Source organism: Xenopus tropicalis, chromosome 5, assembly GCF_000004195.4.
Source record: "Xenopus tropicalis strain Nigerian chromosome 5, UCB_Xtro_10.0, whole genome shotgun sequence".
In the NCBI taxonomy this organism is placed as follows: domain Eukaryota; kingdom Metazoa; phylum Chordata; class Amphibia; order Anura; family Pipidae; genus Xenopus; species Xenopus tropicalis.
This window is the reverse complement of record NC_030681.2, coordinates 57,530,817-57,550,925: the sequence shown is the minus strand read 5'-3', so window position 1 is coordinate 57,550,925 and position 20,109 is coordinate 57,530,817. Positions and strand designations below refer to the sequence as shown.

General features: G+C 36.7%; 1 protein-coding gene across 3 annotated transcripts in view; it reads right to left on the bottom strand.

Annotated features, from left to right (window-relative positions):
• Nucleotides 1-18,850, bottom strand: part of pcnx2 (pecanex 2) — a 141,582-nt gene extending 122,732 nt beyond the window's left edge. Inside the window, exons 1-5 of one of the 3 annotated variants that reach the window (XM_031902350.1) lie at nucleotides 18,246-18,850; nucleotides 16,833-16,891; nucleotides 14,829-15,034; nucleotides 10,852-10,960; nucleotides 7,025-7,061 (exon numbers count right to left, since the gene is read on the bottom strand). In XM_031902350.1, coding sequence (XP_031758210.1) covers nucleotides 7,025-7,061; nucleotides 10,852-10,960; nucleotides 14,829-14,938 — 256 coding nt within the window. In that variant the 5' untranslated portion in view covers nucleotides 14,939-15,034; nucleotides 16,833-16,891; nucleotides 18,246-18,850. The remainder of the gene's footprint in view (nucleotides 1-7,024; nucleotides 7,062-10,851; nucleotides 10,961-14,828; nucleotides 15,035-16,832; nucleotides 16,892-18,245) is intronic. The other 2 variants (XM_031902349.1, XM_031902351.1) reach the window with 2 other exon arrangements.
• Between the last annotated feature and the right edge of the window lie 1,259 nt (nucleotides 18,851-20,109).

Here is a 20,109-nt window from a genome sequence, read left to right as displayed (position 1 = left end):
CACAGATCAATACTAACAATTTTGAACAATTGCTTCCAATTTTTTTTTGCACTAGAAGGCCCAGAAATTCACCCTTTTTATTTAATTCGAGAAGCCCACAAATGCCTCCTTTTTCTTAATCTGCCTCCAAAAAAGTTAATCTGTGAACATCTTTTTTGAAATCTTTAAACACCTGCCACTCTAGTTTAAAAGTTAATAAGGCTGCAGCATTCCCTTAGGATTTCTTCTCCTCCTCTAACCCACTCAGACCCCTCTCTTGGGAATTTACTTTGACTGTTGACTTCTTGGCATGCTCACTTCCAAGCTAAGGCAGTGCACCTTCTCAATTAAGATTACTCACAACCCCCTCCAGTCTAGCCTCCAATGAAGAGATAGCAATACTGGTTTCCATATAAACTCTGCTCTAGCTCAGAGGGAAAATGGCCACCAGTTGGAAGCTGCTATTTGTTTTAGAAAATGTAACTGCGCTGCTGGAAAAAGGGTATATGTGCAGTACAAATTATTCTGTTTGGGTGGGGGAGATGTGCCTAACTTATATAAATGGTAGGGGAAACAAAGGGTTTTTAATGTCTTTCATTTCCTGTACTAAATTTGTTTTGTGTCTTTTTCTTTCATTCTGTCCCAATTAAGGTGATGAGAACCTTGCCTCATAACTATCTTTTAATATTGAATACTGCAATTTGCTGCTTGTTGCTAAACAAAGCTAAACAAAAACTGTACTGTTTTTTTCATTTGATGAGAACCTTGCCTCATAACTATCTTTTTCTAGAACTATCTTTTAATACTGAATACTGTAATTTGCTGCTTGTTGCTAGGCTTGAACCCAGAGATTGTCATTGGATTGTGCACAGTCTGTACTGCGCCTATAGGGAAGGGACAGATGGAGGTTGGTGCCAAGGGTAGGACTGGACAGACATGCATATCTGTCAGACTTATGGGACTTATTAAAAAAACTGTACTGTTTTATTTATTTGTGTCCTTCCTGTTCCTGGATTCCTATTGGTCAGCATTCTACCTGCCTTGTTTCAGTGTGTTCTGCCTGTTGCTCAAATATACTGCCTTGTTCCTTAGTGTCTTGCCTGTTCCTAGATTACTTTTGCAAATTTCTGTCCTGTATCCTAAACTTTACCTGCCATTAGTGTAAAACTTGTACTGTGTCTGTACCAAAAAAACTAAAGACAGCCTGGCCTGCTTAAACCCAGTACCAGTCGTGCTGGTTGGTCTGTGCCCCTGTATTTCCCTGCTCCTAAGTCCTTATTAAACCCACCAAAAGCCTGTCATGTATAGGTGATTCAGAAGGAAGTTCAAAGAGACTAGAATATATACAAGTAACCAAAGGTTCAGACATTCACCACTGGGTGCTAAAGAAAGGTAACTGATTAAATTGATATATACAGTAAATAATGTATAAAATAACAAGATAAACAAATATACTATCTCTACTTGGATAGAGAAAGTTAAAAGGCAGTGATAAAAAAGGCTACTTAAAGGAGAAGGAAAAATGCAATCACTGGGGGGGTACCACAGGCACCACCCAGTGGTTATAATCGCTTGCCTGAAACCCCGGGCTGGTGCTCCTGTTAAGAGAAAACCGTACTAGCCTGGTGCAGCTGTGAGACAGTGATTCTCTTCCTCTTTCTTTGGACCGCTTGTGCTTGCGCAGTAGACTGAAAAGCTGAACTTTAACAAGAAAGTCGGCATGCGCTGGCCCCAGAATTTGGAAGAACGAAATTAGCCGAAGAGGATCACTCCCTTGCAACTTCCCCAAGGCTGATACGGTTTTCTCCCAACAGGGATGACTGGCCCGGGGTATAAGGTGAGCGATTACAATCACTGGAAGTTGCCTGACATTTTGGCACCCCCCCCAAGATTTTACCTATCCTTCTCCATTACTGGGTATATGTCTTTCATCTACTTTGTAATTAAGAGGTGTCATTCTGTGTCAGCTGAGGCCAATAATTTAAATGATAATGTTGTAATGGAATATGTCTTTGTATGTATGTAAGTATCTATACACATTTGTATGTATTCACACATATAAACAGGTTCAAATTGTTGCTTTATAATGTTGTTGTTTTTTTTAAAGGGAATTTATACCCCTCAACACTGCAACTTTCTATAAAAAATATATTGTATAAAACAGCCCATATGTAAAATACTTTTTTATTTGTAGAAAATAAAGCTTTTTTAAGAAAAATGCACTTTTCAAGTATTTCATATGTGCCACTGGATAATCTCAAATAGAAAAACTACCATTTTGAGGTAAGGTTCCCACTAGTTCAGGTCCCAAGGAAGAGGCCCTTTTTAGGGACCATTGCCATAAAACGTCCCTCTGCAGTGTGTTCTGCAGAAAGTAGGGGAAATGTACTGTTTCTAAACAAGGGGGCACATTTACTGAGCAATTTTGGGAAAAAGTCAATTTTGAGAAAAGTCGATTTTTTTACTTATAGATATTTTCGAAATGTATGAATGGGTTTTTGCCAGTACTCAATTATTCTGATATTGTTCGAAAGTAACAATTTAATTTGTGATTTATTAACGTTTTGTTAACTTTATATCTAGTATAGGTAAATCTAAAGCAACTGGACTTGCTAAGTAATCATTGAAGACGTTTCACTACTCATCCGAGCAGCTTCTTCAGTTCAAGTGACTGGTATGGGAAGTCCTTGAACTGAAGAGTATATACTGTATGCTGAGGACTTCCCATACCAGTCAGTTGAACTGAAGAAGCTGCTCGGATGAGTAGTGAAACATCTTCAATGATTACTTAGCAAGTCCAGTTGCTTTAGATTTACCTATATTAACCTATTACTTAACAAGTCCAGGTGCTTTAAATTTATTTATACTAGATATACCATGACCTGGATGAATGAAAATCTTCATAGACATACTAGGATGAGTAGTAAAATGTCTTCAATGATTACTTAGAAAGTCCAGTTGCTTTAGATTTACCTATACTAGATATACCATGACCTGGATGAATGAAAATCTTCATAGTCACACACAAAACACATTTCATTTTTCACAGAAGAACATAAAATATGTAGTTGTAACCTTGAATGGACATGGTTTCAGAGGGGAGTATTGCAAAAGTGGGCATGTTCCAAAAACATTTTTTTAGTTTCGTACTGTAGACCCACTCCTCCTTGTATGTTCCTGGATTTTACTGAAATTCTAGTTTTAAATTTAAAGGACTAAAGTTCATCTTCTGGCTTGTATTAGCCACCGTGCTCACACACAAACCATGGGTACACATACCATGCTTGGTTAGATCAGCCAACATATGGACAGAACTATGTATTTCACTCCTGTACTTTTTCTCTTACAGTTAGAATTTCCGATCACAGATGACCAGTGAGTGACACACAGAACATCACAAAATGGTGGCTTAGTGTAAAATATGGACAATATGGGGCTCATTTACTACCTTTGCATTTTTAATTTTCATGAATTATGGGTTTTTATTGGTAAAGATTCTGCATTATCCTTATAACAAAAATGTTTTACATGAAAACTCAAAAAAATTGTAATTTATTAAGCAAAAACAAAACTAAACAAAAAGACAAAAAAACTGCCATCTAAAAGCTGTTGAGGTCATGTATAAGTCAATGGGAGCTGTCCTAGGCAAGTTTTGTGGTTTTATGTTTCATTCTTTCTCAATTCAGATCTTTTAATAAATGAGTAGACATTCATGGTTTTAGTAGAAATTAGTTTAAAAAACTCTAACTACTTAAAAATTATCAATAATAAGCTTTTGATTATGTTATATGTCTTACCTTGGCCCAAAAGGAAAAAAAATCAAATTAATCACCCTTTTATTGTACAGAACTGCAAAATATGTTGCCACTTATTATAACAACCTAACAGCCCCTCACAAATATTTAGCATGGTTAAAAAGTCACTTGGAATTGAAAACACATATGATGAAATTCAACATGTTTAAAGAGCTAATGACAATAGAAAACATTTTATAATTAAAAAAAAAGAAACATGCTGATGAAATTCAAACCTACCTAATGATTAGTTGAGGCAAAGTAAGATGAAAAATCCATCTAAAGCGTATAGGCAACCCATCTCAGTTGCCTATATGCTATAGAAGGTGACAAAAACTTACATAAAAACTCACCCACTTTCTATTCATTCCTATGGGATTTTTAGAGGCATATTTATTAATGGGTGAAAGTTACAGTTTACCATTTGGTAAATACGCTTCTAAAAATCCCATAGCAATGAATAGAATATGGGTGAAATTTTTTATGTATTAAGCTCTAAACTGTCTCTAAAAGTCGAGTTTCAAGTAATTTATGTCAATTAGCTAAATTCCTAAATCAGAAGTACACCTGGGTCCAACAGAGGGTGACAGAATATATTAAAAACATTACAGGGCCTTTAAATAAATTTATACTCAGCAAACAAAATGCATTTTACTCAAAGGTTACCCAAGGTCTGCACCTCTCAAAATACCCTAAATTGTATACATTTGAATGTTGTTTCTGACATTTCTAGCACAGAAAACATGCTCTATGCATTTAACACTAAGATAATTCAAAATATCTAAGTGGTATATTTATCATGCTGTGTAAAAAGTGGAGTGAAGCTTTACTGTTGATGTTGCCCAGGGCAACCAATCAGCAATTAGATTTCAACAGTTAGAAAAAAGTGATGTTGCTATGAGCAACAAAAAGCAAATCTTTGATGTACTTGTGGTTTTTACAAATTTCCAGAGATTAAATCAAAGTTACTATTTATTGCATTATCTCTTTTTTTTTTCCTTGGACCCAAAATGTTGTAAGAATGTTTGACATCTCCTGAATCTAATAAAACATTAATTGGGTACCAACATATTTGGCTTGATAGTAACATAGCCCTTGAACACTATATATTTTCTTTTAAAAAGTGAGTTAAATTGAGTTATTGTGTCCTTGTATACAGCAGTAAAAAATATTACATCTCTGCTAAATGTAGTGATTATTACAAAGTTTCAGCAAAATCAACTAAAAGTTGGCATTTTGCAGTAATTTATCTCCTACATCATCTAGGACAGAAAGTCAAAATATCATAAGTATTAATTTTACAGGTATTTTTTATTACACATGCGAAAGATAAGGTGCAGGTACAGGCCTGAAAATATTAGTGCATTTTGTGTTAATGATGTTATAGCCAGTGCAAACAAAGCACGTGGAGATAAATTTATACATTACAAAAACCAGCAGAAGCAAGAAAATTCAAGGAAAAGCTATATTTGCAATACAGATATCTTGGAATAATGAGTAAATATGGTTTACTATAAACCATCCTGACTACCAGTTTGGTGCGCAGATTCTTTTTTCTTAATAACTTTAATATAATCAACAAACAACTTTTCATGCCTTCCTCCAAGTCATTAAAGAACAGATTATATTATAATGGGCCCAACAGACAATGTGCAGCAAACATTAAAGCCCTAGTCGATTTAGAACCATTTATTACCCTTTGCATAAACCTTTAGCCAGGTATATCCATGTAAAAATAGCACAATTAAGAACAACAGACTTTTGCTTTGATAGCAAATGGTTTTGAGGCCTAGTATCCATAGCATCAGTGAAAACTAATTAGACCATATCAACTGCAACATCACTGCCCAACTTTCTATGGATCTGGTCTTCATAAAAAATTTTCCAGAACATTCCCACTACTGTCAAACTTGCTAGTCTATAATTTATATAATTAGACCATAAACCCATTCTGAATTTTAGAATAGCATTCCTCCAATTCAGTTGTTCAAGTTGTATTAACATACAAATTTTACCAATCATGTTTCTTTCAATAGTAAATATACTCTTAATTCTACCTCATTTGAACATCAATGCTATATCTGAATGCTACAGCCTTAGTTTACTTATTATGTAAGCTAACCACATCCACCACACCACACCCATTTTCCCATACTATGGCCAGTTTCCTATCTCACCATTCCTACCTGTTATTTGCACAGTTATCTAGAAAACTTAATGATGCCTCTTAAGGGCTCTGGCACACACCACACAAATCTACTGTGTCTCGGGCGACTAATGTGTTCCATGTATCCCTTGTATGTATGTATATATGTATAACTTTATTTATAAAGCGCCACAAGGGTACGCTGCGCTGTACAATCTTACAGAATACAAAATTACACAAGGAGGACAAGTGATATAATAAATAAATACAGTAAATATATATATATATATATTAGTGCCATGTGGTATGAGACACAGTGGGAAGGAGGTCCCTGCCCCATAGAGCTTACAATCTAAGCCCTTATCAAGCCTGCTATCTCTGTTTCTCCTCGGGGCATTCTCCTCCTACTTTTGTCATTGTTTATGGCCAGCATGAAGTTGAAGTTAAAAAAATTCTGGACTCAGAATTCAATGGAAAGGCTTTGGGTCTGAGGAATGTTCCTGGGCGAAGCACTCAGATGCCCACACCCCATGACTGATGTGAGAGTTTTATAGACAGTTTCCACTGAAACCTCATCATGGTGGTCCAGTGGCCCCCCCGGGGAGGGGGGGTTGTAAAGAGAGCGCTCCAGTTAGCACGTAGTACCATGCTGCCGGTGCGTACTGTCATTGCGCATGGTGTGAAAATTTTAAAAAATACACGCCAAAGACCCAGGTTCGATGCCAGAGTATAGGACCTCTATAGGAAGCACCTGGGCGCTCTAAATTACTCTCTTCTATTGATCTTCAGGTGTTTGAACGTCCTGCCTGTTTCTGATCATCCTGTTTGCCACGTGAACCGACCTTTGCCTGGAATACGATTTGAGACTGTTTAACCCTTCTTGTACTGCATTTTTGGACTGAACAACTGCCTGTACTTAAGCTTCCCCCTTTGTCCCTACTACAAACCTATCCAGAGTCAAACAGGCCCTTTCAGTGACCGACTGAAATATTAGACAAATTTATCATATTAAGTTTACAGAGCAGAAGCCAGACTATACATAAGGGATTATGAATCAAGCAAATATTAGATAATCAAGAAAAATAGATAATAGATAAGTAAAAACCTTTGAGGTCCTGGAGACTATCCTGACATGGGTGCCCCTGTAAGTTCAAACACAGAAAAAAAAATCAAGAGTAGTCTTCTGTAACTATTTAAAAAAATATTTTAATTCTTTAATTAATCCTTATGTAGCACTTTTAAAAAAACATTTTTTTCTTAAAAATTGTTACTATATATAAGCATGCTTTTGTATTTCCTATCTTCTGTTCTGCCACATATTACTCATTGCACACTTTGAAATTGTTGTTTTATTTTAAATGTTATGTACACTGTAGCGCTTTTTTTCTTTTAGAAATAGAAAACATTACAAGCATTACAGCTTTAAACTAAAACTTATTACCCAAAAATGCATATTTGTGAGTTTTTAGGAGGTAATTGTGGGTTCAAAACTTAGCAAATTCTTTATACACTGCCACTTCTGCTTTTTTTGAAAGGCAAGTTTTAACGTTTTTCTCTTTACATTTAGTTACCAAAAGGGGTGTTTGATGAGACCTTCTGGTGTAAAGGTGATGTGATGTATCTAAAATAGTATTCTTTACTATTTAGTGACCGCATATCACCAAAGGTTAAATAGCAATAGTATTAGTTTTACATATGTGCCTGAAAACTAAGAAACAAAACAAAAAAATACCCATCACAAAGCTTCTTCTTACTGTACTGCTGTTCAGTGGCAAAGGCTGTGTGTTTGCTTCATAAAGACTATTATAATTTATATAAACACCCTGCTGTGTAGCCATGGGAGCAGCCATTCAAAATGAAAAAATAGAATAGGAACAGTTTCACATAAGCAGATAAAATATTAGCTCCGTAATAGAATACAATGGCATTCTACAGAGATGATCTATTATGTGACCTTTACCATTTCTCCTTTCTCAGGTTGAATGGATGACCCTTTGGCTACAAACAGTGTGTTTATATAAACTGTAGTCTTTCTAATGTAAACACATACGTTTTACCACTGTTGGGTAACAGTATATTTTATTTTCTTTACTTTTACATTTATTTTTTGTGTACTTGCTTTTTTAAAGGGCACCTACCATCGAAAAATTTAGTTTTCCCCACCAGAGGTGTGTGCTTATAGAACCCTCATTCTTGCTGGGGGAAACAATATTTTTTTGGAAAAAAAAAAAAAAAGGTGCTAAGGAGGGAGCTCCTGGTGAGGACAGTCATATAAGAACAAAAGCATGTGCATAATGAACGATTGCCCCAGTTTGCTCATTATGCACATGCGTGTGATGTCAGATCAGAGGTGTGTCCACTGCTCTTACCTTGCAACCCATGTTCATAATGAGAGCTGGGAGACTGGCTCTTTATCTACATTTAAGTAAAAAAACATGGACTCCTGCATTGGAAGTTTCTCTTGGTGTGGATGACACAGGGAGCAAAATTGAGCACAGGTTTTATTAACCAATACCTCTAAAGGGGTAAACACTTTTTTGATGATAGGTGTCCCTCTGCCTTTGTCGAAAACACATAAATAGTGGATTCTTTAAAGAAGAAAGAAAGGAGAAAAAAAAGTAAGATTTATCAGAAAGGTCTATGTAAATACAGCCATAAACACTGTAAAAAGAAACACTGCATACCCTTTCTTACACATGACCTTCTGTGGCAGACTTTCTTCTCTCAGCTCAAACCTTTCAGGGCCTGTACGGCTTGCCCCTCTCCCCCCCTGCCCTTTTCCATCAGCAGCGAGAGAAAAGTCAGCAGGAGAGATGCAGGCAGGGAAGTAATGTCAGACCAAGCTAAATGGCCACTGCTATCTTAAACAAACAGAGAGAGCCTCTAGCGCTGTTTACTCAGGTATGGTAAAGCATTCTACTGAATAAATATAGCATTCTAGCTTGCATTATTGCAGCTAATCTATTGGCAATAAACTACCTCAGTAGTGTTCCTTCTTCTTTAAAGTAGCTGGAACTAGATAATTCTTGAAATTTGGGTTATAAAGACTTAGGAACTAGATAACCTACTACATGGATTTTTGTTGGGATAAACGTGTACATTAATTTGTACAGCTGTCCTTGGTAAATACATAAAGTTTTGTGTTCAAATGTTAAGGTGGCCATACATGGCCTGATCTGTTCATTTGGGCCTGATGATGATCTCATGATGATCTGCTGGCTTAAGGGGCCAAACCAGCATCTTTCTTGTGTCCATGCAATTTAGGCACCATATGTATACACAGATAAATTAAATTAATCTCACATATATCTGCCTGATTACATGCATAGGCCCCATACATATTGCTACCATGGAAGAATAATAAAATCATGGAGGTGACCAGAAAAATTGAGAAGCACTGGAATATGTTAATAGGTTTACAATACCAGGTGGTATCAAAGAGGTGTAAAATGGGAGATAACCCTGCCAGATAACTTTATATTACATGGTCTCAACAAACAAATAAGCCTCTCCACCCTTTGGTAACAATCCATGACAAATGTATTACCTGATGTTGCATCAAAACTAAATGAAGGAGTATACTACAATATTTACACATTGATAATTCAGCTTGTGGTAATTTTGAGTGCCCGAGGATATACTTTCCAGATATCACCAATTTATGGGAGAGTTTATATTACTTATTTTAATGTGAGTTTTTATTTTGAGTTTATGGCATATAGGTATGCATTAATGATTTCTAGAAAGTCAGGCATAATATGGACACTGAACATTATTTATAATTCTGGGATTACATGGCAAAAGATACTGCAATTAAGTGATAAAGCATCTGATTATATAACAGTGCTATCAGTCAATATAACAAAGTCCCAAAGTGTTGTAGAAATATACTGTATTATACACAAAATACTACAGTATATTGTTCTTGCCTTATGGACTATATGGGGTGACATTAAAAATATATGTATATAGTATGAGTATATAGTATGAGGTATATACCATTATCTAATATATGATAATAGATATGCACATAAAAATTGTATAGAATACTGATACTAATATTAGAAATTGGTATTTATAGTTAAATACCAATTTCTAATATTAGTATTAGCTTTATGTGCATATATATTATCATATATTATATAATGGTTTTAATTTAGACGTATGTGTACTTATGCTACTGCATTTATTTGTCACATTTAGTAGTTGTAATAAAATCTATTGCAAACACACAAAATAAAATCAGGGCCACAAGAAAATAATATTACAACAATATAAAACAATCTTAGATTACGGGCCCAATTCAAATCAGTCAGAAAAAGGTTTGTCATGTGAAAACTCATGGACAAGATTCATTTTGAGATGCAATTCAATTCAGAAAAACTTGCATTTCAAACTAATCTAAATAAGGAGAAAGTTTTTTATCTCCTCTAACTGAATCTCGTTCATAAGGTTTCACTTGATGAACCATAAGGCTAATGCCACACGGGAGTATTCTTTGCAAGCCAAAAATAAGAATACGCCCGATACTGCCAATTCGGCCTAACTTGTGCCTGCACCCGAATGAATGGAATATGCTTGGGTGCAGGCACGTGTAGCCGCTATCGGCTACATGTCCATTCATTCCATTCATTTGGGTGCAGGCAAAGGTAGGACCATATGGCGCATATTTTCAGCAAGCGTTTTTCGGCTTGCCAAAAATATACGCCATACGGATGGTGTGGCATTAGCCTTAGATAACTTTTTTTCACTAAACTGAATCTGGCCCTATGTGAGTTATGCCTATCAAGGAACAGTTGTGAAAAAAGAAATACTATACATTTGAAGCGCATTAAATAACAGTGCTTTTTTACTCTGACCTACATTGTTTATAAGGGTGCAGTACTAACAACCCTTGTTGTGTAGTTAATTTTAACAAATTTATTAACTGACCACAGAACCAGAAGAACTACAGCAACTGGTTTCCTGCCATTTTGCACTGCTGTGGTTAGATAAAGCAATGTTGTGTCGGATGCCACCTCCACCATTTTCTGCATTGTTGCTGTAAAAAAAGAAAAAATGTAATAAAGAGAAACACAAACTTCACAGTACAAAATATATTTAAGGATGGGCACTAACACTCCCTTTAATTTAGTGTGTGCAAAAATTATCCTGTGTACATTTATAAAACTGTGTGTGAACAGAGGAGGTGGTAAGATCACTTCTAAATGAAAGAACTAAACCCTAAAAATGAATATGGCTAAAAATGCTACATTTTATATACTGTACTTACTGCACCAATAGCAGCAATGATCCACGACTTCAAACTTGTCACAGGAGCTCTCTAACTTGGAAAGTGTTTGCAGCAGCTGTTGCAAAGCTGCTAAGGGGTTATCGCAAAATCACCATCATGACAGATTTTTAATTCAGGCAAATGTGGATCTTATATGGGTATGACACAATGGGGTGTATTTATTAACAATATAGACAAAATTACCAGTGATGTTGCCCACCACAACAAATTAGCAATGATATTCTATGATATGATATAACTGTCACCTACAAGTTAGAAGACCTGATTGGTTGCTATGGGAAACATCACTGGTGATGTTTGTCCCCAATATTAATAAACCCCATAATACACCTCAATATGTCCTGTTTAATAACCCTTTTTCACAAATTGTCTTTATTTTTTTTTCTTGTCATAATTTTGAGATTCAAATATGCTTTCTAGACCTAATTTTTTATCCTAATACAAACAACTCAATTATTTTTGTTTCTCTGTAGTGCATTTCAAATTGCTGGCTTATGCCAGAATCAGCCAGTCAGAGCAAGTGAAATCTGTCAGTGATTTAAAGGACCAGTAACACCATAAAAAAAAAATGTTTTAAAATAATAAAATATAATGCACGGTTTCCCTGAACTGGTAAAAGTTGTGTGTTTTCTCTGGAAAGACTACTATAGTTTATATAACCAAAGCTGCTGTGTAGCCATGGGGGCAGCTATTCAAGCTGGAAAAAGGAGAAAATGCACAGGTAACATAATCAGATAACACATAGGTTTTGTAGAATACAATGGGAATCTATGCAATATATATGTTATCTGCTACGTAACCTGTGCCTTTTCTTCTTTTTGCTTTCTAAATCTTGATTTTGCATTTTTCAAAATCATATTGAGGGTACAGAAGGGAAGAGGTGTGGGGGAACAACACACAAAACAGCAGAGAAAGGGGCCCACGAGGGCTCTAAACAATTAAGAAAAGGTTCAGTTATAACAAGGAACTCTCTACCTTTTATAACCTTAGATTATTATATTCCATATATCATAATATATAATATTCTGTGCTTTTGTGCCTGTAGTTATCTGCCACAGCTTCAAGGCACAGTATGTGTAATTACTTTGGGTATGCATTGGTTACTGGCATAACAAATATGTGTCTTTATGTTCATTTAGACTGCCTATTGACATTCAGTCATTACAAATTCTGGAAGTCAGGGGGTTGCTGAGCAAGGTATATGCTACAGTGACCAGGCTGGCCTGGAAAAACACACTGACTGTGAATGATGGTTTTTTTTTTTGTAATATTATGAAAAAAAGGCAAATGTGTCTTACATATGTCCAATCAGGTAGCTGGTATATTATCTAGAGACTCAATTACTATGTTTTAGGTCATTAAATCTTTAACCCTTTCTCTGCCAAGAACGCAGGTACTACGTTATTTTATAGAAGTCAGTCCTGACTTCTAACAGTGGACACAATCGCACTTGTGTCTGCTGTTAGTGCTTTCTCCTGCAGCCCCCCTGCGCTCGCTCACTCCTTTCTTGCTGTGCAGTCAAGGACCCTCCTGCTCACAAAAACGGTACGTGACCTTTTTTTACCTATATAAAAACACATTTACACACACACACATACATGCATTTACACACAACACACCTTTACTAAATGTAGCTTTTTTCTGCTTTTCTGCCTTTTTTTGTTTTCTGCCTTTGTTTTTTTCTTTGTACATATTTACACACTTAGGGGCCCATTTACTAAACAATTCTGAGATAATTTCATATCTTTTCTAACTTTTTTCTAACTTATAGAACATTTAGGAATGTATGTGAAAAGTTTGTTAAAATTCCACGAGTTTTTCGTTAAAGTTCTGCGAAAAAATCGTACTTTGCCAAACAATACAAACATTTCGGTATTCGTTAATGCTTTGGTTACAGTTTCCTCTGGACTAGCTTTTCGCCAGGTTTTATCTGTCGATTACCATTGAGTCCTATGGAAGGCTTCAAAAGCCAGACATGGAAGGCATCAAAGCCAAAAAAGGTTTTTGTGGCATAACGAACTTTTCGGCATGAAAATATTGTGGCTTTTGGAACGCAATTGCAATATTTTCAAAAATGATCGTGGTTACTCAGAGTTTTTCTATATCATGTTTTAAGCCCAGAAAAAAATTGGATCTTAGTAAATGTGCCCCTAAGACACACTTTTTAGAGGCATACACATAAGTATACACACAACAGACACACATACACTTTTTTTGCTTTTTTTTAGTTCCTTATATTCTAATTTTGTCTTTTTTTCCCTAAAAACTATTTATTTCACAGCGCAACCATTAGATCAGGTATTCTGACCACTAACCACACTGTCAAATAATGAATTTTGTTATTTCATTTGCCTAATTCTATTTCAATTTTTTAAATTTTGTTTGCATTGTTTTTTATTACATTTGCATTGTTGTTCATTGCATTTCTTTTAGCTTTTGCTGTTTGGTAGTTTGGTGTAGAAAGACATCTTCACTTGTTTTGGAATTGTCAGAATGTGTACTTTTTGTACAGTTGGGGGGGGGTCTTACAACACAATATAAGCAGTCTGGGTGCTCTGCAAAACTGAGTTGGCAGGCTAGAAAATTCACATGCATTACTTTCATTTGGAATCCGTACATAACCACCTCCTTAGGTAAATCTATGCATATTGGGCACTGTTCAGTAGACCTTTGGCATTCATATCATCATATGGGAGCACAAAGACCAGCACAAAATAGTAGTTCTAGTGCTTCTGGGTCATGTATTAAAGAACTATGTGTTAAGTATTTATTGTGAAAGTATAGTTTTGCTTTAACTGCAGAAAAAGGCCACTCATCCTCCTCATACAACACTTCCTGACTTGAAACATGTTGAGGAATGGGAGTTGTTTATTATAAGATATGCTGCATATCCAGCCCCCAACCATCCCATGAGTTTAGTAAAAGGAATAAATTTAATCTGATTGTCACTGCACATGCGTTAGAATTTCAACTTGTGTCTGCATTTTCTGATTGGAATCTACCTTGTGTGCAGAGTGACATTCATTCTGTCACCACATGCACACACAGGATACTGCAGGACAGATCTGCATTTTACGCTGCTAAATGCAATGTGTGTTATTAGTCTCTGGTCTGTCTCTCTTAGAAATGCTATTTACGAGAGTAGTAACACCAGGGATTTCCGGACTTTTCTTTTTTTACTGTTTCTTATGAGGAGGTTTAGCAGAAACGTAGGCTATAGATTTGCAGATGTGAGAGCTGTAGAGTTTGCTAAATCATGATACTGCCCCACACAGAAGGTTCTAAAATCAGCCATGTTCTTTACAATTTGCTGCATGTATATGTTGTCTACTGTTCATTCACCTTTCCTTGTGATTGTACACTCTAACCTGCAAGGCCTGTATACTCTAATGTGCAGGGCCCTATTTAACTCTTGTTTTGGTCAGTATTAATATGAAATATGTATGATGTACACATTTTCCTAGTTGGTCTTTTATGAATACATGAAAATAATAATTGTCCTTATTTCTTTTTCTGCTAGAAACAGATCTGCATGTGGTTTGTCTGCAGCAGTGAAATTCAAATTGCTTGCTAAAATAACCAACAGAATGTCATACCAAGTCTATACAACTCTTACCTTAATAAGGTGTGATTAATTGTAATGTTGGTGCTGCTGATCTCTTTTTCTTTTGATCTTGTAGTTTTTTTCTTTTTTTTATGATTTGTCTCAATTCCTTCATCAAACATCAGATGTAATCGATATATTACACATTTTATGGCTGCAAAGAACACTGTTGTAAAACCACAATAGAGGCATAATGTGAATACAGTTGGAGGTAATCCCTGTGGGAAAACACAGTCAGATTATAAAACAACCATACAAAATTATAAAGAGACAGTAAGGTACATGTACATTTTTTTGCACATTTATAAAAGGGTCGGTATAACCCCTTGTTGAAGACAAGTTCAATAAATTAAAACATTAGATAAAAAGTACATTTTTGTTATTTCATGAGTAATCTAATCTTCTTTGCAAGGACCAAACATGAAGTAGCTTCAATTTCTCTATTTACCCTGTTAAGCTGAAGAAATAACAAAAACGATATATTTTAAATGATTATGATATATGATATGTTATATAAAAATAATATTATATATTAAATAATTGGCAAATAATAGGCAAAAATTATGTTCAGCACAAACCCTATTGATTGGACTTGTGTTAAACAAGAAGTATATTTCCCCTTAAAGAAGAATTTTAGGATCCAACGGGCAAGCACAGAAATGGTAAAATATTATGATATCATTCACACCAGTGCCCCAGTGGAGATTACCATCTATGGTAATAACTATAAGGGGATACATGGCCCCTAACAGAAAGCTGACCTCTGAAAATAATGTACTACACAGTCCAACTAATTTAAAATGGGTAAAAATATCTTTCTACGCCACACTATAAAACTAAGTCATACAGAAACCCCAGTGCACATAAATATTTTTTTAGGCAAAACAAGTAATTAAGAATAATGCAAAATGTGATGACGAAAAAAAGTATTAAAAAAAAAAACAATTGAAAAAATTCTAACCCACTGTAAATTTGGTGGGCAAACATTGTGCTACAAATGATGATATGACCAAAACTGCAACAAAAAAAAATAAAAAAAAAATACCAATATATAGCAACAACACTGTTATTAGTGCTCACATTAGTCACAAAGAGTTTTGAAGGCAAAAAATACTTAATACAGTATTAGTGATATTAGCGACAAGGGAATCAGGCTTAGACTTATTTGTTGTGCGTCAAATTGGGTGCAGTCGCATCAAAAAGGGCGCGGACACGTGAAATTGGGCGCATTTACCTCAAAAAAGGCCCGCTAGCGTCAAAAAAGCGCGGGTGACGAAAAAATAGACGCAGGCGACAAAAAAAATTGTGCAACAAATGAGTTTCGCTAAATTTTCGCCGTTTTGCTAATTTTCTTGTCATTTCGCAAATTTTATGGCAAAGCATTGTAAACCTGCATCTAATTATCTGCATCTGCTTTGTGAGTATAAACCTTGCCTTGGATCATTTGTCTTGGACAAATTAAATTCTGTTCCAGTTCTGTTGCAAAGAGCTTTTGGTGTCCTTATTTCTATTTTTCTGTTACTTTATTACATCTAGCAATGGGAAGGTATAGTACAACAACCCTATCCAAGTATATTCCTTCACACAGAGAAGGACCATCCTGTGGAAAGGGATTCCAATGTATCCCATGCTCTATCACTAGCTGGACATTTGTCTGTTTACAGCCAAAAAGGGGTTACATAAAGTTTTAATATGGGCGTTAGTATAAATAGTTTGTCTTCTACCTGGGTGTAAAAAGGCAGGCACAATATGCTGAGCTACATTTATAGAAAGAGGGCCAAAATTTAAGATCTCCTACGACCAAACAATGCTGCAGATCACATCATTTACAATCATGCGCAGATTGTAAATGTTAAACTTATCATATCACCTAAAAAAAGTTAATTTTTTATCTTTTTTTTCATCAGGCTGTACTGAATTAATTTTTTGCCCATGAGCTATAAATACATATAATTTTTTTAAAGAAAGAAATAGTACAACATAAAATAGAGAGTTTTTGCAAGTTTTAATGTCTACCTTCTCATATTTTCCAGAAGCAGTTCAATAAGTGTGGGTCACCAATTCTTTAAAGTTCTCTGTTAAAATGTAAAGGACAAATCAATTCATAGCCACTGGGGGGTGGCAATGCACTAGAATCCCCCAGTGAATAAAACATTTACTTTAGACCTCAGGTCTGTGCTCCTTTTCACTAAAAAGTGCACCATGTTGCCATCTCTGCTGATGTTCCTGTGATCCTTTTAAACCGCTGTCCTGAACAGACTGCATGTGCAGTAAAGTGAAAAAATCCCATCTTCAAAGTCAAAGTTTGGGTTTCTACCCTACTGTGCATGCATGCAATAATATTCAGGACAACTGTTTATGTTTGGTTTGCTTGCCTCTGTGGAAGTCTCTGGATTCTCGTGTGGTAAGACCTGGCGGCACCCAAATAGCTGAGGGCCAGGACCAAAGCCAAAGGTGGCTGTAACTGGCAAAAAAACATGCATAAAACAGAATAGAATTACTCCCCTTGAGTTTGGGTATGTCTTACATGACCATTGGCTACAATACCTATGCACTCCTCTAATACATGCAACATAAGTTGGAAATTCTATGTATACTAGCCATAAAATTGTTCAGAACAGAAAATAAGATGCTCTAAAATGAAAGTGTTAAAGCAATTTTCAGAAATGTAATAAAAAACATAACTATAGCTTGCAGTTTGATAATTAGGAGTACAGAGCCAGCTACTGATTTTGATTTACAAAAATAAATGGCCTGGGGTCAACTATGGGGCTTTTAGTACACATTAAAGGAAACTTTATCCCTGAACATTGCAGGTCTCTTTAAAAATATAAAACGGCCTATATATAAAACACTACTTCATATAAATAAAGCATTTTCTTAAAAATAATATTCCTCTGCAGTTACATCTCTGTGATGAACAAGGGGTTAGACTGCCTTTTAGGCAGTCCTGGGAAAACAATAGATGGTTTTCCTAGTAAATGCCCCTAAGGCCAATGAAGTAAACTGCAATCTCCACATTCACCTGTCAGTGCACACATGGTGCTGGTTTTGACACAGAAATAAACACTTTTGTGTTTTGATGCTTAAATCCATAGTTTGTGCACTGCATCAGAAACCCAGCATGTGATGCTAGCCTAAAATGCTCAAAAAGCAGAGGGAATGTATGACATTGTGAGAAATTCAACTAGGAATGTAAGGGTTAAAGTACAACTCCCAGCATTCTAAAGTAAATGCGATGAAAGTTATGCAGTAAGTTGCATTTTATATTTACCTAGTGGGGGTCCCGGGTTTGCTTACCCTACTGTTTTCTGCGCTAACCAATATAAAATAACATACAACAAAACGTTATACTGTTTTCTGCTAGCCCAATTACACTGAACTTCTCCCAGACATTATATTCACATGGGTATGCGTCTCAGCACTTACCAAATACATCCCAAGAGGTAATACAAGGAGAACAATCCACAAATATAGATGGCAGGTGTTATTGAACTGACTTGATTCTGGATCGTGGTACCATCCTCCAGTAAGTGCCGCCCAAACACCTTGCCGGAGTATCTGCAGTACCTGGGAAGCCATGACTGCAGCAACCTCCCTCCTCTGTCACAGGAGCGCAGCTTTCTGATTCCGGATACTTAACACTGCGGGATTCCAGTCACTGCAGAGCGAGCCAAGGATGCCTTTGCTCCGCCTTATTTTTGCATAAAGCAACTCAGCTCTTTTCGTTATGAGCAGGGCTGCTTTAATTATAGGCCTCTATTTCCTATAATCCCCATTAATATATTTGAATGCATGCTCACCCTGCCTGCCTGCTGTCGGCCCTGGCTCTCCCATCCACAGATTGTTATCTCTCCCCTACAGCGATTAGAGACGGCGCATGATTGATATCTGGTTACAGCAAGCCAGGAACTAGAACAGTGCGGGGGTAGGGCATATATTTACTAACTGCACATGTGCTTTTGTACACTAAATGATAGCCAGTAGTACCATGGGCGCGTTTAATGAAGGCCAAGCAGTGTCAAATATCCTTATAAACAGTAGTGCAGAACAAAATCTGATTAAATCAGGGCCCGGAGGCAGCAGTGCGGGAGGGAGGAGGGCGCTGGGAGGGAACTGCTGAGGCCTCAGTGTGTTAGGGAAGATCTGTGCATGGGATGAGCTGATGAGAGAAATAGATTTGTTTCTGGGTGCCTTTATGTGCGTATCTGAATTGTTCATTGGTGTCTATGTATGTAGTGCCTATGTAAGCTTGAGTACTGTATATAGGGGCTGATTCACTAAAAGTCGATAATGCTTATCGCATGTTTTTTTGCGTTAAAAAGCATGCGATAAATAACAACCGATTCGCCAAAGTAATATCGCGTTCCTTTAAGACGCATATCACATGCGGATAAATAGCGAGCTACCGCTATGAGTTATTTTTAACACATTGCGTTATTCAGCGAATGAAAAGAATAGTAATGCATGATTCACAAAAGCACATGAAGCATTAAATGCGCTAATTAGCGTGCAAATCTGTGCGTATATTAACACCTAATTGGGGGAGGCGTTAGGCAGAGCACATTTTGATTTCTGAGTGTGTGTAAAGGCAAGATGGAGTTTGCTATGGGCTTTTTGTTGGATTTGGAGGAGGAACAGCAAGTCCCTGAACCTTCTAGAGCAGTGCTGTCCAACTTCTGTTGTACCGAGGGCCGGAATTTTTCCGACCTACGTGGTGGAGGGCCGATAATGGAAGCCAGTTTTGACCACTCCCCTTTTTGAAACTGCACCCACTTGAAACCACACCCATGTTATCACATGACCATACCCATATTAATGGTTGTAGTACAGCAAAAACCTGCCATACTCTGCCTGCCCTACCCTGCCTGTGTGCCATACTCTGCCTGCCCTACCCTGCATGTGTGCCATACTCTGCCTTCCCTACCCTGCCTGTGTGTGCCATACTCTGCCTGCCCTACCCTGCATGTGTGCCATACTCTGCCTTCCCTACCCTGCCTGTGTGTGCCATACTCTGCCTGCCCTACCCTGCCTGTGTGTGCCATACTCTGCCTGCCCTACCCTGCCTGCATGCCATACTATGACTGTGTGTGCCATTCTTGGCTGGTTTGTGCCATACTTAGCCTGTGTGTGCCATACTCTGCCTGCCCTACCCTGCCTGTGTGTGCCATACTCTGCCTTCCCTACCCTGCCTGTGTGTGCCATACTCTGCCTTCCCTACCCTGCCTGCGTGTGCCATACTTTGACTGTTACATAGTTACATAGGGTTGAAAAAAAACCAGTGTCCATCAAG